Consider the following 17,635-nt stretch of genomic DNA (forward strand, 5'->3'; position numbering starts at 1 on the left):
AAGAACCAGTAACTTAAAACGCGTCCCTCCTAACCCCCCAAGTGTAGCGATATGGCTGAGTGGGGATTGACCTGCCTGGAGCGCTCTGCGGTCCCATCGTTTCGCTTGCAGAGCTCTCCATAAACAAGAACGCATGCAGATGCCACAAACGAGGGCCGCTCGTAAGCAGGCCCATCTTAGCCAGCGGCTGCACTGGTTCTAGAAAGTGCTGGAGGCCCAGGGGTGCTTCTCCGAGCCACCTGGGGCTCCGGCAGCCGGGCTGACCCCGCCAGCAGCACCCAGCCCTGCGGTGCACCCGAGGAGAGGCGCGGTGCCCCAAGGGGCACAGCAAAGGGCTCCCCCGCAGCTGGAAGTCCTCAAGCCCCACAAGCCTAGGCTGGAGGATGCGATCTTCTCCTCATTTCCATCACACCCACACACCCAGGGAGACCTCCCTCAGCTGAGGCGGGATCCCAGTGCTCCTGCTGCATCCCCCTTCCCGCCACCCTACTACCGGCCGGGGGGACGGAGCCAAGATGCGGGGCTGCGGGAGGCCATTCCAGCCCCTGCTGCCTGCAGCCGGGGAAGGGGTACCCTGCATCCCCACGGGCGAGGCCGCCGCGGCGCCGGCCAGGCCCGAGGAGTTAATGGCGGCAGGAAGCCCCCACCCTCCCCGCCTGCCGCGCTCCCTCCTGCCGCCGGCCCTCCCCGTGACTCGCTTCCTCCCGCGGACGGGAACTGGGAGGAGTGAGCGGCCCCGGGCTGCCGCCCCCACTCCCGCCAGCGGACCCAGCCAGCCGCCGTGCCCCGCTGCCCGCCCAGAGCCGCGGCCGCCCCCGCGGGGAGGGACGACGGCCGAGCCCCGCCGCCGGGGCGTGCTCAGCGGGCGTCCGCCGCCGCGCAGCCCAGCTCCCTGCGCCCAGCCGCGCCGCCAACATGCCCGCCGTCGATAAACTCCTCCTGGAAGAGGCTTTGCAGGACAGCCCGCAGGTTAGCGGCCCGCTGCCAGGGGGGAAGCCGGGGCGGGGGGGGCGCAGCCGTGCCGCGGCCGCTTGCCCCGGGGAGAGCCCGGTCGCCCCGCCGGTGTGACGCACCTGAGGTGGCGGCGGTGCCGATGGGCAGCTCGTAGGGTCCGGCCGGGGCGGTGGGTTGACACCTCGGGAGGGCCGGGGAGCAGCCGTCCCGCCGCCGGGAGAGGGGTGTCAGCGGGCGGTGCGGGAGGACAAGGCGGCAGGGCGGGCTGCCGACGGGCGGAGAAGCGGGTCAGGGTGACTTCGGCTGCCGGAGCCGTCGGGGAGCAAGGGATGGCGTGAAGCGGGTAAATGGCACCCGGGTGGCGTCGGGGAAAGGCTTTGGTCTCCCCGTGGGCATCTGTCAGGGAAAAACAGGCCGTGTCTGCTCCAGGGGGCCTCCAGGTAAGAGGGTTGCACCCCAGCGGGGTGTGAGGAGGCTGGGGCACAGCGCCCGTTCTCCTCACCTTCCTGAGAGAAACCCCTCCTTTGGCTTTTTCCTCAAGCTGTCCTGTCTTGGCGTGCGTAAGGGTTGCCCTGAAGAGGTGAAGTGTGTTGGGGAAGGACGGGTGGGCATGGCTGGGTGCCCTGGCTTCCCCCGAGGTCCCTGAGGGAAAGGGAGGCTCCTGCGCTGAGTCACCTGGCCCAGGTGACAAAAGTGGGCTGAAGGAATGTCACTGCCAGCGTCCCTGCTCCGGTGAGGAGTCCCAAGGGCTGTAGTTCAGATACAGGGGCTTCCTGTGAGGATAGATGAGGTGAGGTGGACCCGCTGAAGATGACCTCCTTCTGAAGGAGTCCAAGAAATGAGGACAGGCAGTTGCTGCCCTTTCCTTCCCAACTGGAGGCAGGGGAGGACGTTTCTCCCCTCACCCTGGCGCTGTGCTCCATTGCTGGGAGCCATGAGGCGATGCAGCTGCAGACGTGACCCCTGAGGAGCGTGGAAACCCCACGGCGAAGAACGTGCCACGTCATGATGTTTTCAGGGGGCGGAAAGGTGTGAGGCCTCGAGAGCTGGGAAAGGGGGATGGAAGGAGGCATGATTGGGTGGAAGAGAGAAGTAAGGGGAAGGGGAAAGCGTGGAAATTTCACAGAAGGGTGGGGAAGGTGCACTTGAGGACAAAGCGTGGTGCAGACAGAGATACAAAAGTAATTGGTGAAGCCAGGAAAGAAGAAGGGAGGGCAAGGTAGATAAGCATGGATCCTGCTCCCAAGTAGCCCTGTGTTATAATCCTAACTCATCTGCTGATGGATCAGGAGGAGGAATGAGTAGGTAAGCTGTGGAGCAGATTGGTGAAAGGTTTTATGGAGTCTGTCATGAGACATTTTGAAGGGAAGCTTGGACATGCACCTGTCAGGACTTAATGAGTCTTGGGGCTTATCTTGATCACCTCTTCTTAGACCATTTTTCTGTGATTCCATGAAATCCCATCCTAGTAAGAAAGATTTTCATCATCTGTTTGATGTGGTGTATATGGAATCTCCATCCTTGGAGATTTTCAAAACTCGATGGGAAAAAGTGTTGAGTAACCTGATGTAATGTCAGAGTCAGCCCTGCTTTGAATAGGAGTTTGGACAAAGTGACCTGCAGAGTTCCTTGCCAACCTGAACTGTTCTGTATTTCAGAGTTTACCAAAATGTGCTAGATTTATTACGAGCAGTTATTAACATTTTTAACCTCCCTGCTGCACTCTGGAGCTGAAGAACTTGACACGCAGGATAAGTGAACTCATTTACCTTTTCAGTCAACACTTCCTTCAATGATTAAAAATGTAACACTGACTGAAAGCACCTGAACAATGCACTGAATTGAATTTGGAGGTCTTCATCTTTCTTCTGACCTGAAATGAAGGCTGTTAGCATCTTCTTTGCAATTACTGGAAATACCAGGCTGTGCATAAACCGAAGTATTTGCAGGATGTTTTGACTTGATATGGTCATTGCTTTTTGTTCAAGTCCTACAACTTTGGGAGGGAGGGGCATTGTTTAATTTTTATAATGGCCCAGCATTGCTAAAATCTGTTTTTTCATGCAAGGAAACAGGGGTTTGTTATTTTTTTCAGTCTTTTATATTTTTATTACTCTCTTCGTGGAGAGAGCTTTAGATTCACAGTGCAGCAGGGTCCCTCTGTGAGCTGGGTGCTACAAAAACAAAGCAAAAATGCAGTCTCTGTCCCACAGAACTTACAGCATAGCAGCTTATAGGATCATTTACTTCTGTGTAAAGTGACCTGATTCTCCTCTACACTGTGCAGTCACTTACAGCAATGCAAAGGGATGTTAAAATGAGGATATTACCTCACTTTTTATAAACTGTGTGAAGTATGTAAATTATATGCAAGACAGAAGAGAATTAGGCCAAAGTTATTTCTTCATCAGTTTTCTGAAGCTTGATTTCTCTCTCCCCAGCCATATAGTACTTTTGTCTTGATTTGTCTCCCAAGCACTGGATGAAAAAGGCCATAAGAATTGTCTTAATTTTGAAGTGTTTGGCCACGAAATAGGAGAGAAATTTATGTGAACAGTCATGCTAAAACCAAGGGAAATACGTGAAAGTAGAAATTCTTTTCCTATGTTTCCAGAAGCCGAGATAATGGTGCTATTAATGAGGCCTTGTAAATGTTAGCTTAATATTTGGATTACTGGTTTATTTCAGCAGCATTAGCTGCTATTCCAGAATTTGTCAAAACAGCAACAACAAAAATACACACATGCTGGTATTTTGTTGCAGATTTAAAATGGTGTTCTTAAATATACAAGTTTCCAAGAATAACTTCCAAACTGCTTGAATCATTTATTGTTTTTATTATTTTTGAAGAATGTGCTAATAACTGAGGCCAAGACTTTCAGAAATTATTTCCCAGAGCAGTTCTACGTCAACCCATATTTAGACATCTGAAAAACTGAACCTGCAAAAATTCAGTAAGATTTAGGAATGTAGCTGACATTCCTGTGTTTGGAAGCCTTTTCCAGCATGCAGAAATGTGTGATTTGTAGCCTATTTCAGGCAATTTCTTTATAGCTTTTTACTCTTGGCTTGAGATTTGTCTTGATAAATGTTGTGTCAAGTTTTATCATTTTTGCCTTTCCTAGATTTATTTTTTAACCATCTTTATACCATGTGCATTTCATGTGCTGTTGTAACACAAAATAAGGAAGGTGAGCACTGTATAGATAGAAGATAGTTTGTTGACATTAGTTTTGCTTGCTTTAATGCATCATTGGAGATGAAACATTTAAAATGAGATATTTTTGAAGAGCAATATGTTTTCAATTACTGGAATAATAGCTTAGTGTGGCAAACTCTCAAAATCATGCCACTGTCCTTGTAGGGAAGTTCTGCACAAAGGTCCTTTATAAGTTTGGGTTCTTGGTATTCATTTCATTGACTTGGCCTTCTTTCCATTCTTTGGTTTTTATGTTCTCTTTATTTGAAAACAGTACTTTGTATTACATATCTCCTTACATGCTGAGATCTCTAACTAGTTTCCCAAATGCATTGACTGCCAGTGTCTCTAAGCTAGGAAGTATTGTAGCAGCTTAGCATGTTAGCAGACTGAAATGTTGAGAGCTTTAGAGCTACTCAAAGTATGGAAGTACTCCCGTGCAATGTCTAGAACAGAACCCAAGTACTGACTCCCAAGTCATGTACTTTAACTGCTGAGCAATGCTTATTTCTGGCTTAGATACTTCTCGCCAGAGATGAAATGATAGTTAATCTTAGGCCAGGGTTCTTGAAGGATGCTGATTTTGAGTTTTTCAGGACAAACAAAGTCTGGGCAGTTTTGCAGAGAAGAATAAATGCCTTGGGGAAGTACATGTGCCTACTGTTAAAGTAGTGGAGTAACTTAAAACTATCTTAAATCTTTGAAATAAATTTTCCAGATTTGAACATGGATACTTAAGGTACATTAGAGATTCCTGTAATAGGAGGACAGATAAAATGCTTGCTCTGTTGCAGGACTGACATGATTATGAAAGTACTTGAGTCCTTGCGTGCCCCTCATGTAAGCAGATGAAACTAATTAATGTCATATAAATTAGCTGTACAGATGGAAAGACATTACCAGTTAGCATCAAATAGATTGGATTTACCAAAGTTAAGACTAAGGATGGGTCATGACTTTGTTAAAGGGACAACCTTCTCTCTTTCATTATTGTCGTGATCTAGCAAATTCTGGAGCTCTGCGTTATTCCAAGATATCTTTGTTTCCCATCTCAGGAGCTGTGTCAGCAACATAATTCTTTGTTCCTGTTGATTCCACCGAAACAAACCAAGGGAATTCATGTCTTTAAGATAACACAAGTCACTATGCTCTTTTTTTCCCCATTTTCTGACAAGGATGAGCTAGCAGAATGGAGAAAGTACGGGGTATCTCTGAGTGGGTGTATGCTTCTCTGCCTGTTGTTGTAGATGAACACTCAGTTGTTTGGTCCAATTACGTCAGCTAGCTTTGGCAGTGGCCCTTTAAAAGTTGCTCAAGACAGTTGAGAGTGAATAATACTCTGTAAATTATCTCATGGAAAGGGGTGCTTTTAATGCAGTCTGACATTAGAGAAGTGAGCAAGCAGTGGTGTTTGACCCAGAGTCATTAACGTGGTTTGGATTACTGTAGTCAGCAGGCAGATATTCGGGATTTTTTACATTCCTGATTATCTTGGGAGGAATGTCTATTAGAGCAAGAGACTGGGAGTCAGGATTTGGCCATAGCATTTTATCACTTTGCTTCCTTATGCCTCAGCTTACCTATTCGTAATAGAAGGACTAATTTCTATATGTTTTGAGATTCTGAATAAACAGAATCATGCAAAGTTAAAGGCTTATTATTTCTGATTGATTTGTATTTTTTGCTACCATCTATTTACAGTCATTTATGATTCTTTGTAATATTTTCACTCAGGACTAAAACCATTTGCTTTTTTTTTTTTCTATTGAAGACTCGGTCTTTGCTCAGTGTATTTGAAGAAGATGCAGGAACCCTTACTGAATATACAAACCAGTTGCTTCAGGCAATGCAACGAGTCTATGGTGCTCAGGTAATTTTTCATTTGTGTTTCTTTTGTTCGATGTGGAGTAGAAGATAAATTGCTATTATGATGCTGTTATTTACATGAATGTTGTCTGCACCTCTTGTGGTTTAAGAGGAGTTGTGGGTGTTTTCCATCTGATATCTCAGCCCCTTCCTGCCTTGATGTTCAGAAAAGTTATATGCATGAAAAAAATCTTATCTGCTTTGTCTGTCTCCAAACAATTAATGAAAGAAAAATTGTGGTATAGCCTTACCTTATGGTACATTGGAAGGCCAGCATTGACAAAATTGCTTGCCTAAACGTAGACACAATACACAGATAAGTATTCACACTGACTTTAGGCATCTGACTTAGGTGTTGTGACTCACCGTTTGGAAGGAACTGTCTATGTCCATTGATTACAGAGAGAATGTACACTTTTGAGTCATACTGAAATTGAGTACCTAAAGTAGTCAGTGTGAAACATATGAGAGCAGGAGCAGAAAAAAATAACACTTTCTGAAGTGCTTACATGACCTAGATGACTAAATCCCTTTGACAGTAAAACTTGTAAACCATATCCAGTGCTTTGGAAAATATTATTGTAAATCTGAGTGATTTTCAGTGAAGCTAGGATTCCCATGTACATAAAACTAGATATTTCAAAATACCATATCTAGGTCTTTAAAGACATACACAGTGTCTTGTGGAACTTTTGCAAGTATTTATGTAGGTTAGATACCCGAATCCCTTAGAAACAACAGCTTTCCTATTCTTAGACCAGTAGATCAGAGGACACAGAGAGATGAGGAGAATGGGGGTATTTTGAATTTACTGGAAGACTGAATGTCTGATTTTTATCAGGAATTACTTCAGGTATAAAACTACTGTACGTGTACGTCCATTTGGCAGGATTGCTCTTTTGGGGGACTGATAGTATGACTTGGAAGAGATATCTGCCCAGGATTTAGCTACCTACACCTGGAAGATCCAGCTTGGGAGAGCTTCAAAGTCTTCATGTCCTGGATCCTGTGCAAATGTAGAGCAATCAGAGGCTTACAGCACAGCTTAGATACTTAGAAAACAATACAGCGCTGTCATGGTTTAACCCCAGCCAGTAACTAAGCACCACGCAGCCACCCAGTCACTCTCCCCCACTCAGTGGGATGGGGGACAGAATTGGGGAAAAAACAAGTAAAACTCCTGGGCTGAGATAAGAACAGTTTAATAGAACAGAAAGGAAGAAACTAATACAGATAATGATAACAATAATAAAATGTCAGTAATAATAAAAAGGATTGACATATACAAAACAAGTGATGCACAATGCAATAGCTCACCACTTGCTGACTGATGCCCAGTTAGTTCCCAAGCAGTGATGCCCCCAGGCCAACTCCCCCCAGTTTATATACTGAGCATGATGTCCCATGGTATGGGATACCCCTTTGGCCAGTCTGGGTCAGCTGTCCTGGCTGTGTCCCCTCCCAACTCCTTGTGCCCCTCCAGCCTTGCTGGTTGGGCATGATAAACTGAAAAATCCTTGACTTAGTCTAAACACTACTTGGCAACAACTGAACACATCAGTGTGTTATCAACATTCTTCTACTGAACCCAAACCATAGCACTATACCAGCTACTAGAAAGAAAATGAACTATATCCCAGCCAAAACCAGGACAAGCATGTAGCCAAGGGCTGGAGAGGTGACATGAAATCAGCACTGAAAGTCATTGATGGGCATTTTGGTAGAGCCACGCTTTAAGAGTAACAAGAGTGTGGGCATGTTGGGTGGTAGAAGTCTGAGATCAAAGAGCAGGTAGGATTGAAATGGATGAAAGAAGGAAATGGGAGGAAAAATGCGGTTTGATTATGAAGTGTCCAGCTTGTGGATAACATGTTGCTTTCCCCTGCTGATGCTTTTTAGGATGGCATTTTAGGAAGCGGTTACTCTGGCCTGTGATTCATGAAAAAATTCTTGGTCTGCTTTGGTTTGCCTCTTCCTTTTCATCTTGGTTTTTGGCCTTCTCCATTTCTGTTGCCCCACAGTTATGACATTTCCTCTTTCTTTTCACTGCTTCAGCACATTTACCCATCTGTACCTTGCAGTAGTACTGAATCTACTTCATTTTCCCAGCACTTCTTGGCCACTTTCTTCCTGCACACTTCCTGCTTTAATTTGATCTGAATATTCAGTCACTTGTGAATATTGGATGTGTTCCTTGAAATACCTCATCAGAGTTTCATGCCATTTTGAGATGGGAGGCACATAGCAGTTGTTCGAAGTCAAGCTTTGTAAAGATGTGGAGGAAAACACACTGCACTATGACTGACTTAGGAAAATTCAGGTTTAGTGGCCAGTGTTGGCGACTTTACCAAAGACACTGGCTCAACGTTTAGTGTACTTAGTGTTGCCGCTTCTGCTGTTTAATTCCTTGAGAATCACTATGTGTTGTGACTTCAGTTTGGGGTTATGTTCTCAGAATCCAGTAGTGGCAAAAAAATGGCATTGCAGTAACAACAAAGCATATATAGCTCATATTAATTATGTAAGTGGAAAAGAAAACTGAAACTTTTTGTGTGGTTTTTTTTCCTATATATGCTTTAAAAAGTATTGATATTTTTGGATGAGATCTAAAAGAATACACCAAAATTGGGGCAGTATTATGATTTTTTCTTTTATTTAAAAATTAATGGAAATATTTAATTCAGTCATATATGGTGGTTAATTCCCAAGAGAATGGTGGTGTTGTATAGGCTAACATTGATTTCTGACTAATTTTATTGAGCTTTGCAAATATCAAGATATCCTTTCCAGGAGCCATTTCTGATTATTTCAAAGTAAGACATACTTTCTGACTGAATTCACCCTCAATTTTTGAGAGGCACAGGCCGTATTACAAAATTTTATGATTGCAGTTGCTGTAGAAAGAGAAGTGTAATGCTGAATTGCCCAATAAACATAAATGGACAGTTAAGAAAAAAACCTATGTGTAATATTTCTTTGCTGCCTAATCACAAGAGAAAATCAACTTTTGCTGATGTGTTGTTAGGAGACACATTGTCTGGGCCTCAATAGCAGCGTATTAGGAACTGCTACCAACCCTTTTCATTTTGAGAGGGAATGAGATTTAGTAGAGAGACTGTAGAAGCTGAGAGCATTGAGAAGCCAGGTTCTGAATTTGCCTTTTTATTTTCCTGACTTAAATTTTGTCTTTGCAAAGTCATTGTCATCCCCTGCTCTAATTTCCTTATCTGTAAAATAGGAATTAGTTACTGACCTACTTCGAAGCAGTGGCCATAAAAATGGCTGGGAATCAGTGTCATGGCAGTCAGACAAAACAGCAGTGGGTTGTACCAGTCCACAGTATTGAAAAATCAGGGTTTATGCCACCTCAAAACAGTTATGACAGTTTAAAAAATGTTAATCATGTTTTCTTTCTAACTAAATTCTGAACTCTTAAAATTTCTCAGATGTCTCAACCATACTTTCAAGATTTTCTGGAGTAGTTTACTAGAAGTTTGGTGTTCCTTGTGATGAAAACTCAGATTTCCATGTAATTCAAACCACTGTAGTTTGTGATCAAATAACAATAGTTGATGGTTCCGAATGGATGCAGTGCAAAGTCTCAGGGGAGTAGCAATTAGTTGGTACTGCTGTTAATTATCCATGTGGATATATGCATATATGTGTCTCAAAACACTGCTTTGCGTGCAGAGCAGCGGTAAGTTTCTAGATTGACAGCTCAAGCTGCTCTAAACAGTTGGATCAGTGCATTTGAAAGGAGTGTGAGAGCAATGTTTGCCCAGAGCCTTTTGAAACACTTAGGCAAGTAGGAATCTTTTTGAACATTCCTTTTTTTTTTTTGCCCTTTTTTAAGATACAGGTTTCTGCTAGGTGCTGGAGACCTAAATTTTCAGACTTACATGTATATATTCAAGCAGGACGTAATTTTGCATGCCTTTAACTTTTCTACTGACAGTAGGACAATTGTTGGGATGGGTGCATTCATTGGGATGGGATTCAGTAAATGATGTAGATGGACTTTTGAAATGACTTGAAATTGCTTTTGTCCCAAGAGTGGAAGGAGGGATCTGCAGCATCCTATCGCAGGGTGTAGCAGTGGATATGCTGCCTAGGCACCTGGAGCCACTTGATGTGGAAGGGCCAATAACACTAGGCTGCAGCTGGGTGATGTATTGCTAGCAGATTGCCTTTGGGTGCAAGGGCCTCAATGCGTGACAAGCCCCTGGTTGCTGTGCAGGATCAGGACAGTGCTCTCTCCTCTTTGAGCACCCACACCAGATGTGATGGGATCATGACTCTATTTTGCAAATGGAGTTTTTAGTGAAAAAGGGACTGCGATACTACAAGGCAGATGCAGTGTATGATGCCATGATTAAGCACGAGTCACAGCAACAAAATGTATGAGCTGTGCTCAAGGATTGAGTTTTGGTTGATCTGGCAAGCCCATGTGTGTAAATATAGTTAAGCATTTTTATGTCTTCAAGTAAACGACGTCCACGTGAGTACATATTGTACTTCCTGCTGTAGTTCTCCCATCTGTGCTGTGGTACCCTGAAGTGTACACTGAAGTAGTTATCATGTTAGTGGTCTTACAGAGGAAATCTTCCTTACAGAGTTTATTCCTGTAGTTCTTCCTCCTTGCAAGCAAGCCCTGATGCTGCACATGGAATTACTGCTGTCTGATTTCTGAGAATGTTGTGTTCATCGTTCTGGACATTTTATTACTTGAGCAATATGTAGTGCAGCAAGCAGGGATTGTTAGAAAACTTCATTTACTTAAGTTGCACGCTGAGGCTCTTGCAATGGTGTATGAGCAGAGTGTGCCCAGTTTACATTCCTGACTTCCCACTGCCATAGTAAATTATTTTCAGAGCTTTACTATCTTCTCTAGTTCTTCATCATACTATAGAAATGGCTCAGCTGGGATCTTCATTTGAAACAAAATGCCATTTAGAAACTCAGTAGACTGTTGTGTGTCTACTGTCTATTAGAAGGGATAAACAGTTAAGCAGGTTAGAGGAAAGTAAGATGTGGTGTTTTGTCATTGGAAAGAGGTTTCATGTCATTATTCCTGACAAATCTGTCTAGATATTAAGAGCAGTGATGACAGAAGATGAATAAAAATAAACCCATGTTGCCTTTATCAATATATCCAGAGAGAGAGCAGCATGGAAATTGTGAAGTGTGATTCTGTTCAGCATCTGTGTCTCTGTGAGCAGTTGTCTTGTGATTCCAGAGTCACACAGGCAAAGCAGCAACAATCTCTGGGGCTCTACTGCCTTTTTATGTCCAGACTCTTAAGGAAACTCTTGACAATTACTGAATAGTCTTGGGTTATATGTACCACATTACCTGGGTATCAGGATAACTTGTATCTGTCCAGGTCTATTTTACGTGGTGCTTTATACCAGTGTTATTTCTCTCCCCGAATTCATGATACCTCATGTCTGCATTTTTCAACAGTGCTGCTTGTTTCATCTTCCTATGTATTGACTTCACTAGGCTATATGTAACTCAGTAGATAGGTGTCAAGCTCTCTAGGGCATGCATGGATTTTCATATTTATTATGTTGCAGAGCTAACCCCAAGTGTTAAGAATTCTTAAATTAGTTCTTGCTAAACTAACAAGTAAGCACTGATACAGTTTTTCTTTTAATTGCTTTCTTTTCATGTCTGAGGGAACAACTGTGTTGCCTTTTCAAATGATAAGACTTTTTTTCCCAAAACATTTTGAAACAATAAAGTTTAAGTTAACATTTTGTAAACTTTCAGTTCCATATAGAGAAGCTTCAAGAGAGCAGATCGGACAGATAGATAGGACAAACTGTCTTAGTTTAGCCCTAGGAAAAGATTTTTATAAAGTTCACTAACACCAGTTCTCATAGATAAGGTAATGGAAGAGATGTCTTGAATCAAGCATTAATCTACCAGAAATGAAAAAACAACAGCTGCAGTAAATTACAGTCAGCACTGACTTCTGTGAAATACCGTATATATTATTGTTCCATATTCATTGTAAGTTTGCATCATATACCTCTGTGCTTCCTGAGGCGTATTCACCATATGTTGCCAACAGAGGTAAGCAGTGCATTATCACCTGAGAACTAATGTATTTACAAACCCATGGGAGTTGGTTTTAATACTGCCTATGAAGTTGGAGTTGTCTCTGTGCCTGGAAGCAAGTTAACGTTGTGCTAAGCAGGATCTAGAGATTTGAGTACTACAAGGAGGCATAAATGTATGGATGCCTTGCTGATAGTAATTGTTTTGCAAAAAACTGAAGAGATTCTTTCCCTATTGAATTAGCCATCCTACTATAGCTGCTTTTGCTGTTTTACAGCAGAGTTTTGACTAGTGCCTTCCATTTCTTGAAGCTATTAGATGATCCTTTGCTGAATGGTTCACATTTGTGAGGACTGAATGCCATGCTGTGAATCAGCGGCAGGGCAAGCCATATGTGAGCCTGATCTTGTAAAGTGCTGGGCAGCCTGAGCACTCTGGTGAGGCTTAGCTTCTCTCACCCTTGGGTTCATGTTTCCAAGCTATTTAATATGCAAACCTAAGCCTGTAGGACTGTAACATTTACTAGATTGCTGGAGAACTCTGTTTTGTAGGAGGGTGACATGCATATGTAGACAGAGCTGCGTAAAATTGTTGTATCAAGACCCGGTTCTTTCTGTGCTGTGCCTGGTTTTGAAAGTAAATGTCTTCCCTAATTCTGAAAAGATGAGAAGGCTGCAACTGCCTTACAGACCTCCTTCAACCACCTACCTGTTGGGTTTTTTCTCATTTATCAGGCATTAAGCTTTCCTAGATGTAAGCCAAATTTTATTATGTGTCATTCTGCATGTACATGGTGAGTGAATAAATACCTTTACCGGTATCTTGCTTGTTTACATGAAGAAGCCTTTGGCAGTTCTGTGTGCTGGTTACTTGCAGAGTTTTAAAAATGCCAGCTTTAGCTGGAGTAGGAAAGTAGCTTTGCAGAAAGCTTCATTATATTGGGATTGGAATTGGACATGCTGGAATAGCTCTCTGTCTTTAGAAGTTAATTTATAGCTCAGCTTAATCCTTTACATGCCCTCAAATCTGGAGTCTGTTAGACCACTGTCTATAGAATTATCTTCTGACTTCAGTGTATTAGCCCTCAGAGTTTATTTTGGAAAAATACAAAAAGAGACCCTAGAAAGGAATGGACTGTGTCACTGTTAAATTGTTAGTGGCATGGAGATTTTATTACAAACGGGTTACAGAAGAATCATACTCTCTTCTGATGATATGAACAGCTTGGTGAATCAAGGTGATGATGAAGAAGGTGGAATCAACCCAGAAAAATCACATGCCTTTGCTCTGGCACTGGATCAGAAAATAACAGTTGGACACTTTCTTGCTGACTTATTTGAAGGCAGGGTGAGGTACTGAATTAACTTGAGAATTAAAAAATGTTTTTTAATCTCTTGGGTTTTTTTTTCATTTCTGGTAGATTAATGCTACATTCAAGACACCACTTCCATTACCCTATCTATGTGAACTGGTGTTAGTGAACTTTATAAAAATCTTTTCCTAGGGCTAGCATGCTGTAGCATGCCAGCCAAGGTTAAAAAAGAAAAAAAAGACAGCATGTCTGTAATAATAACTGATTACTTGATACCTATTTGCATGCAGTAATTTCTTCTTTCCTTCTAGTATACTTTTTTACATTAATGCTGCAATGATGTTTTCCCTGCTAAGTAAAATCTTCTAATGAAAGTGAATGTATTTGCGAAGCCCAGTACTGGTTAATTTTACCTTAATTTAGAATACTTGCATTTCTGTTCAGGATTTTATTGGGTTTCTGCCTGATACATCATCTCATCAATAGCTCTCCCACTCCAGAAATGAATAATGAATCCTGAAATGTCAAAGTAATGTGGAAGAGATCTGAGCAGGCAGTCAGAATTGTATAGTAGTTTTTCTTTTCCTAGTATATACTGAATTTCAGTCACTTCAGGATAAAAGAAGTGAATGTTGCTGTATTCCATGGGAAAATCTTTTGGAAATAGATAAAACCTGTTAAAATAATTTGCCTGCATTTAGTGGATTTGTCAGTTGAAGCAATGCAAATAACTTTTAAGTCTTGAGACTGATTAGTACCAGGGGAGGGGAGGGAGAAGGCTGATTAGGAAGAAATGGGAGGAGGATTAAACCAAACTTTCCCAGATTAGTGTGCTTAGCAATGCAGTATTACCACTAGGTCAGCAGAGCACTTTGCCAGTTTCCTGTTCTTTATGCATTGTGGCTGTGTTTCAGTTTGCTAGCTTAATTTGATTTGTTTACAACTGTTGGGGGTGTGTGGTGTGTGTGGGGGTGTGTTTGATTGTTGTGGGGTTTTGGGGTGTTTTTTCCTAGTGATATAATGAATGATTTTGTACCTCTAAAGGGAACAAAGTCACACAGAGGTTGGGAGGGAGGATGAAGGACCCAGGATTAACTCTTTCACATGGGCAGGGATTGAGTAACAAGTTTGTTTGTAGTGTTCTGATACAAAGAACTAAACCTATAAATGAAAAATGTGACCTGCTGGCATCAATGGGATATCAGTGATGTGTGGAACTGTTGTCCCAAAATCCCAAAGTAAACTTTATGTCAGGCCCGTCCATCAATTTGTTCCGTACCTGGAGTAGCATGCCATGAATGTCTGCTTGGGGTCTATATGTGATTATTGTCACCTGATCATATACTTGATGAAATGTTGTTAACTTACACCCCTTTGAGACCCTCAGGGTTTATGTATTCCCCTATTATCCTGTCACATACTGGAGACTGCTCCTGGGGAGTGGCGATCACTGGAAGATGCTTCTTCCACACACCCCTTTGCATTGCCCATCCTCAAACCGTCCCACACAGATGAGTAATGATGCTCTTTGTTACTCTTTGGATATTGGGTGAGGAAATTGATGACCAGTCTTCAAAAACCAAACTGGTAGAAGCTTTGAGGATGGCTAACACAAAGGAATAGGATGCCTTTGGTGTCAGCCCATTATTCTGAAGCTTCTTTTAGTGTTAGCAAGTTTAAGCCAGAAGCATTTATCTTCCAAATTCAGAACAGACCACACAGTTGCAGATTTTGCAGGAATAAGTGAACCAAAACAAAAAGGGAAAAAGAGAGGAATGTTTCTAACACGCAGTTTATTTCAAAAGATTTCTCTCGCCCTGACCCAGCTGTACAACTGACAGATGGCATCACAGTTGCTGTGTGAGGACTTCATCTTCTTGCAGTTCTTACTCAGCTCTATCTTTAAGGTTGTGTTTATGAAAAAGATCGTAGGTCTGAGAACCTCTGCTTCTTTTTGTAATCTTAAATTCATCTTTGGACTCCACCCACATGCATTCAAACAAACAAACCCTTTAATGTCATCAGTCCACACAGAAGGAGTCTCATCCTTCCTGTCATTAAGTCATTGCTTGCTAGCTCCCACTTTGAAGGTGGCAAAGTCTCTCAGGTGTTCTTAGAGCCTGGGGGCAGATAGTTAAGGCTCATTCCTATCCTTGCCTGAGCCCTTAACAAGGTTTGTTAATTTATTATAAAGCACGACATCCTTTTCCATTCACTGGCTTGGGAAATACTTAAATGCCAAGTGTTTGTGTAAAGCTTTTTCATATTAAAAACTACACGGTCTGCATAATCAACCTGCAAATCTCACATGAATCCTTGGTGTTGTTACTGAGTGTAATGCTCATTACTAATTGGTCTGAGACAAGAAACAAGAATAATCCATCACTGTGAGATGAGAATAGTCATGGGGTGCACATGATCTGAGTTTGGACCCAGATTAACTCGGTACTGAGCCCTTGTTTGTACCTTGGAAGGCCTCTGCTCTCCCATCTCCAGCTATCTGTGAGTATTATCATCATAGTGTTTTAAGTTGGTCAGAACTAGCTCACCCATCTTATTCTGCTCTATGTTCACATACAGCTGCTGTTACCTAGGCTGTGGCTATGTCTCTTTGTTCTTTCTGAGCACTTGGGCATACTTAAGAGGCTGGCTAAGTGTTTGGGCCTTGCTGTCCATATTAACCTCCTTCCTGGCATGCCAAGGTGGTGCAGAAGCACCAGGCTGTAATACCGTATGTCAGAGGTGGCATCAGGCCAAAGTAAAGGGCGTTTCAGAATCTCTGGCCCAGATAGTTAACTGTGCCATGCTCTGCATGCGCAGGATGACAAGGGAGAACAAGAGAGCACACAAACTCTGTCCCAGTTTTAATGGTTTTCTGTACCAGCGCCAGCATAAAGAGTGCTATTAAAGCAGTTCAGAGACTGCTCTGAGTTTTACAAACTCTCTATGGCCATATGTATTTGGAGAGAGGAATAGATTAGGTTAAGGTTTAAAATGAAATTAAGCTAGTTTTCTGCATTACTGAGGAAGAGAAGGATCTGACAGGGGTTAAGACAGGTCCCAGTTCCCCCCTTCTCCTTTTTTCTTTTATTCCAGTTTTAAGTCATTGTTAACAAATTGGGAACAGAGGAGTTGATACACTTGTTAGGAATACATTGAGTAAAGACTGACATATCCAAATGCTTGTCTGTTTTTTTCCAGCTGTCAAGTAAAATTATACAACCTCCCTACAAGTCTTTCTTTGCTTAAGCATGTCTTAAGGATGTGTGTACCTTCATTGGCCAGTTTAGCCATGAGAATACAGAATTATGTGCTGTTTTGTACTCCTGTATCAACTTAAAGCACTGTAATTGCATCAGTGCCTTCCCTGGGCATGAATGCATTATATAAAGGCACATCTACTGGTTCTATTTATTGCTGTAGATTTGGCGCAAAGATGATTAACCGATATGAAACATTCTTATGCTGGTATGACAGCTTATCTGTTTGAGGTTGTTCTAGTTTTGTTATTTTGGGGTGTGGGAGGGGAACCCAAACCCAAAACTAAACCCCAAATCCTACCTGTATTCAAAGTAGTTAAACAAACTGTGTGTTGATTAGGTCTGAAGTGTACCTGTTATTACTGCTTCTTTATGCCAGTATTTTGGGACTGGTTGTTTGCATACAACTGAATGTTTGTGTAAGTAGTTGCAGATTCAGTCAAGAAGCTAGTAACAAAGTAGTAGTATCAGAAGAGCTAAAGACCTTTCATTATTTCTGTTAACATGTCAATTTTGTTTGTAGAATGAAATGTGTCTTGCCACGCAACAGCTTTCGAAGCAGCTCCTTGCCTATGAAAAGCAGGTATGTTCAACATATGCTTTTGATTTCTTTGTCAAGTCATCTGTGTAAACAGTGTGGTTTCCAGAAGTGCTTAGGGCATTGGCTTTACTTGGTTTCATGTGAAGGCTGTTGTAAAACTCCCCAGCGTGTTCAAGGGAGTTAGGTCACTTCTGAGAATCTTTAAAAAAAAAAAAAAAAAGGTGCAAAATATGAGTTGTTAAATTCATGAAGATGGAAACCAGTTTGTTCCTATTATACGACTATGACTTTAAAAGTAGTATAATAAGCATTAATTATATGTTGTCCAATACCCATTCATTTAAAACAAGAGGAGCAGGGTAAAAGAGTATATATTAATGAGTTACTGTTTTTCCATTTAGTTTTATTGTTTATTGCATTTTGTAGGAGTATTCATTACC

General features: G+C 42.4%; 1 protein-coding gene across 1 annotated transcript in view; it reads left to right on the top strand.

Annotated features, from left to right (window-relative positions):
* The first annotated feature begins 743 nt into the window (after positions 1-743).
* Positions 744-17,635, top strand: part of APPL2 (adaptor protein, phosphotyrosine interacting with PH domain and leucine zipper 2) — a 37,553-nt gene continuing 20,661 nt past the window's right edge. Inside the window, exons 1-3 of the mRNA XM_075051307.1 lie at positions 744-969; positions 5,925-6,023; positions 17,178-17,237. Coding sequence (XP_074907408.1) covers positions 916-969; positions 5,925-6,023; positions 17,178-17,237 — 213 coding nt within the window. The 5' untranslated portion in view covers positions 744-915. The remainder of the gene's footprint in view (positions 970-5,924; positions 6,024-17,177; positions 17,238-17,635) is intronic.

The sequence above is a fragment of the Buteo buteo genome, chromosome 19, assembly GCF_964188355.1.
Source record: "Buteo buteo chromosome 19, bButBut1.hap1.1, whole genome shotgun sequence".
NCBI classification, from domain to species: Eukaryota; Metazoa; Chordata; class Aves; order Accipitriformes; family Accipitridae; genus Buteo; species Buteo buteo.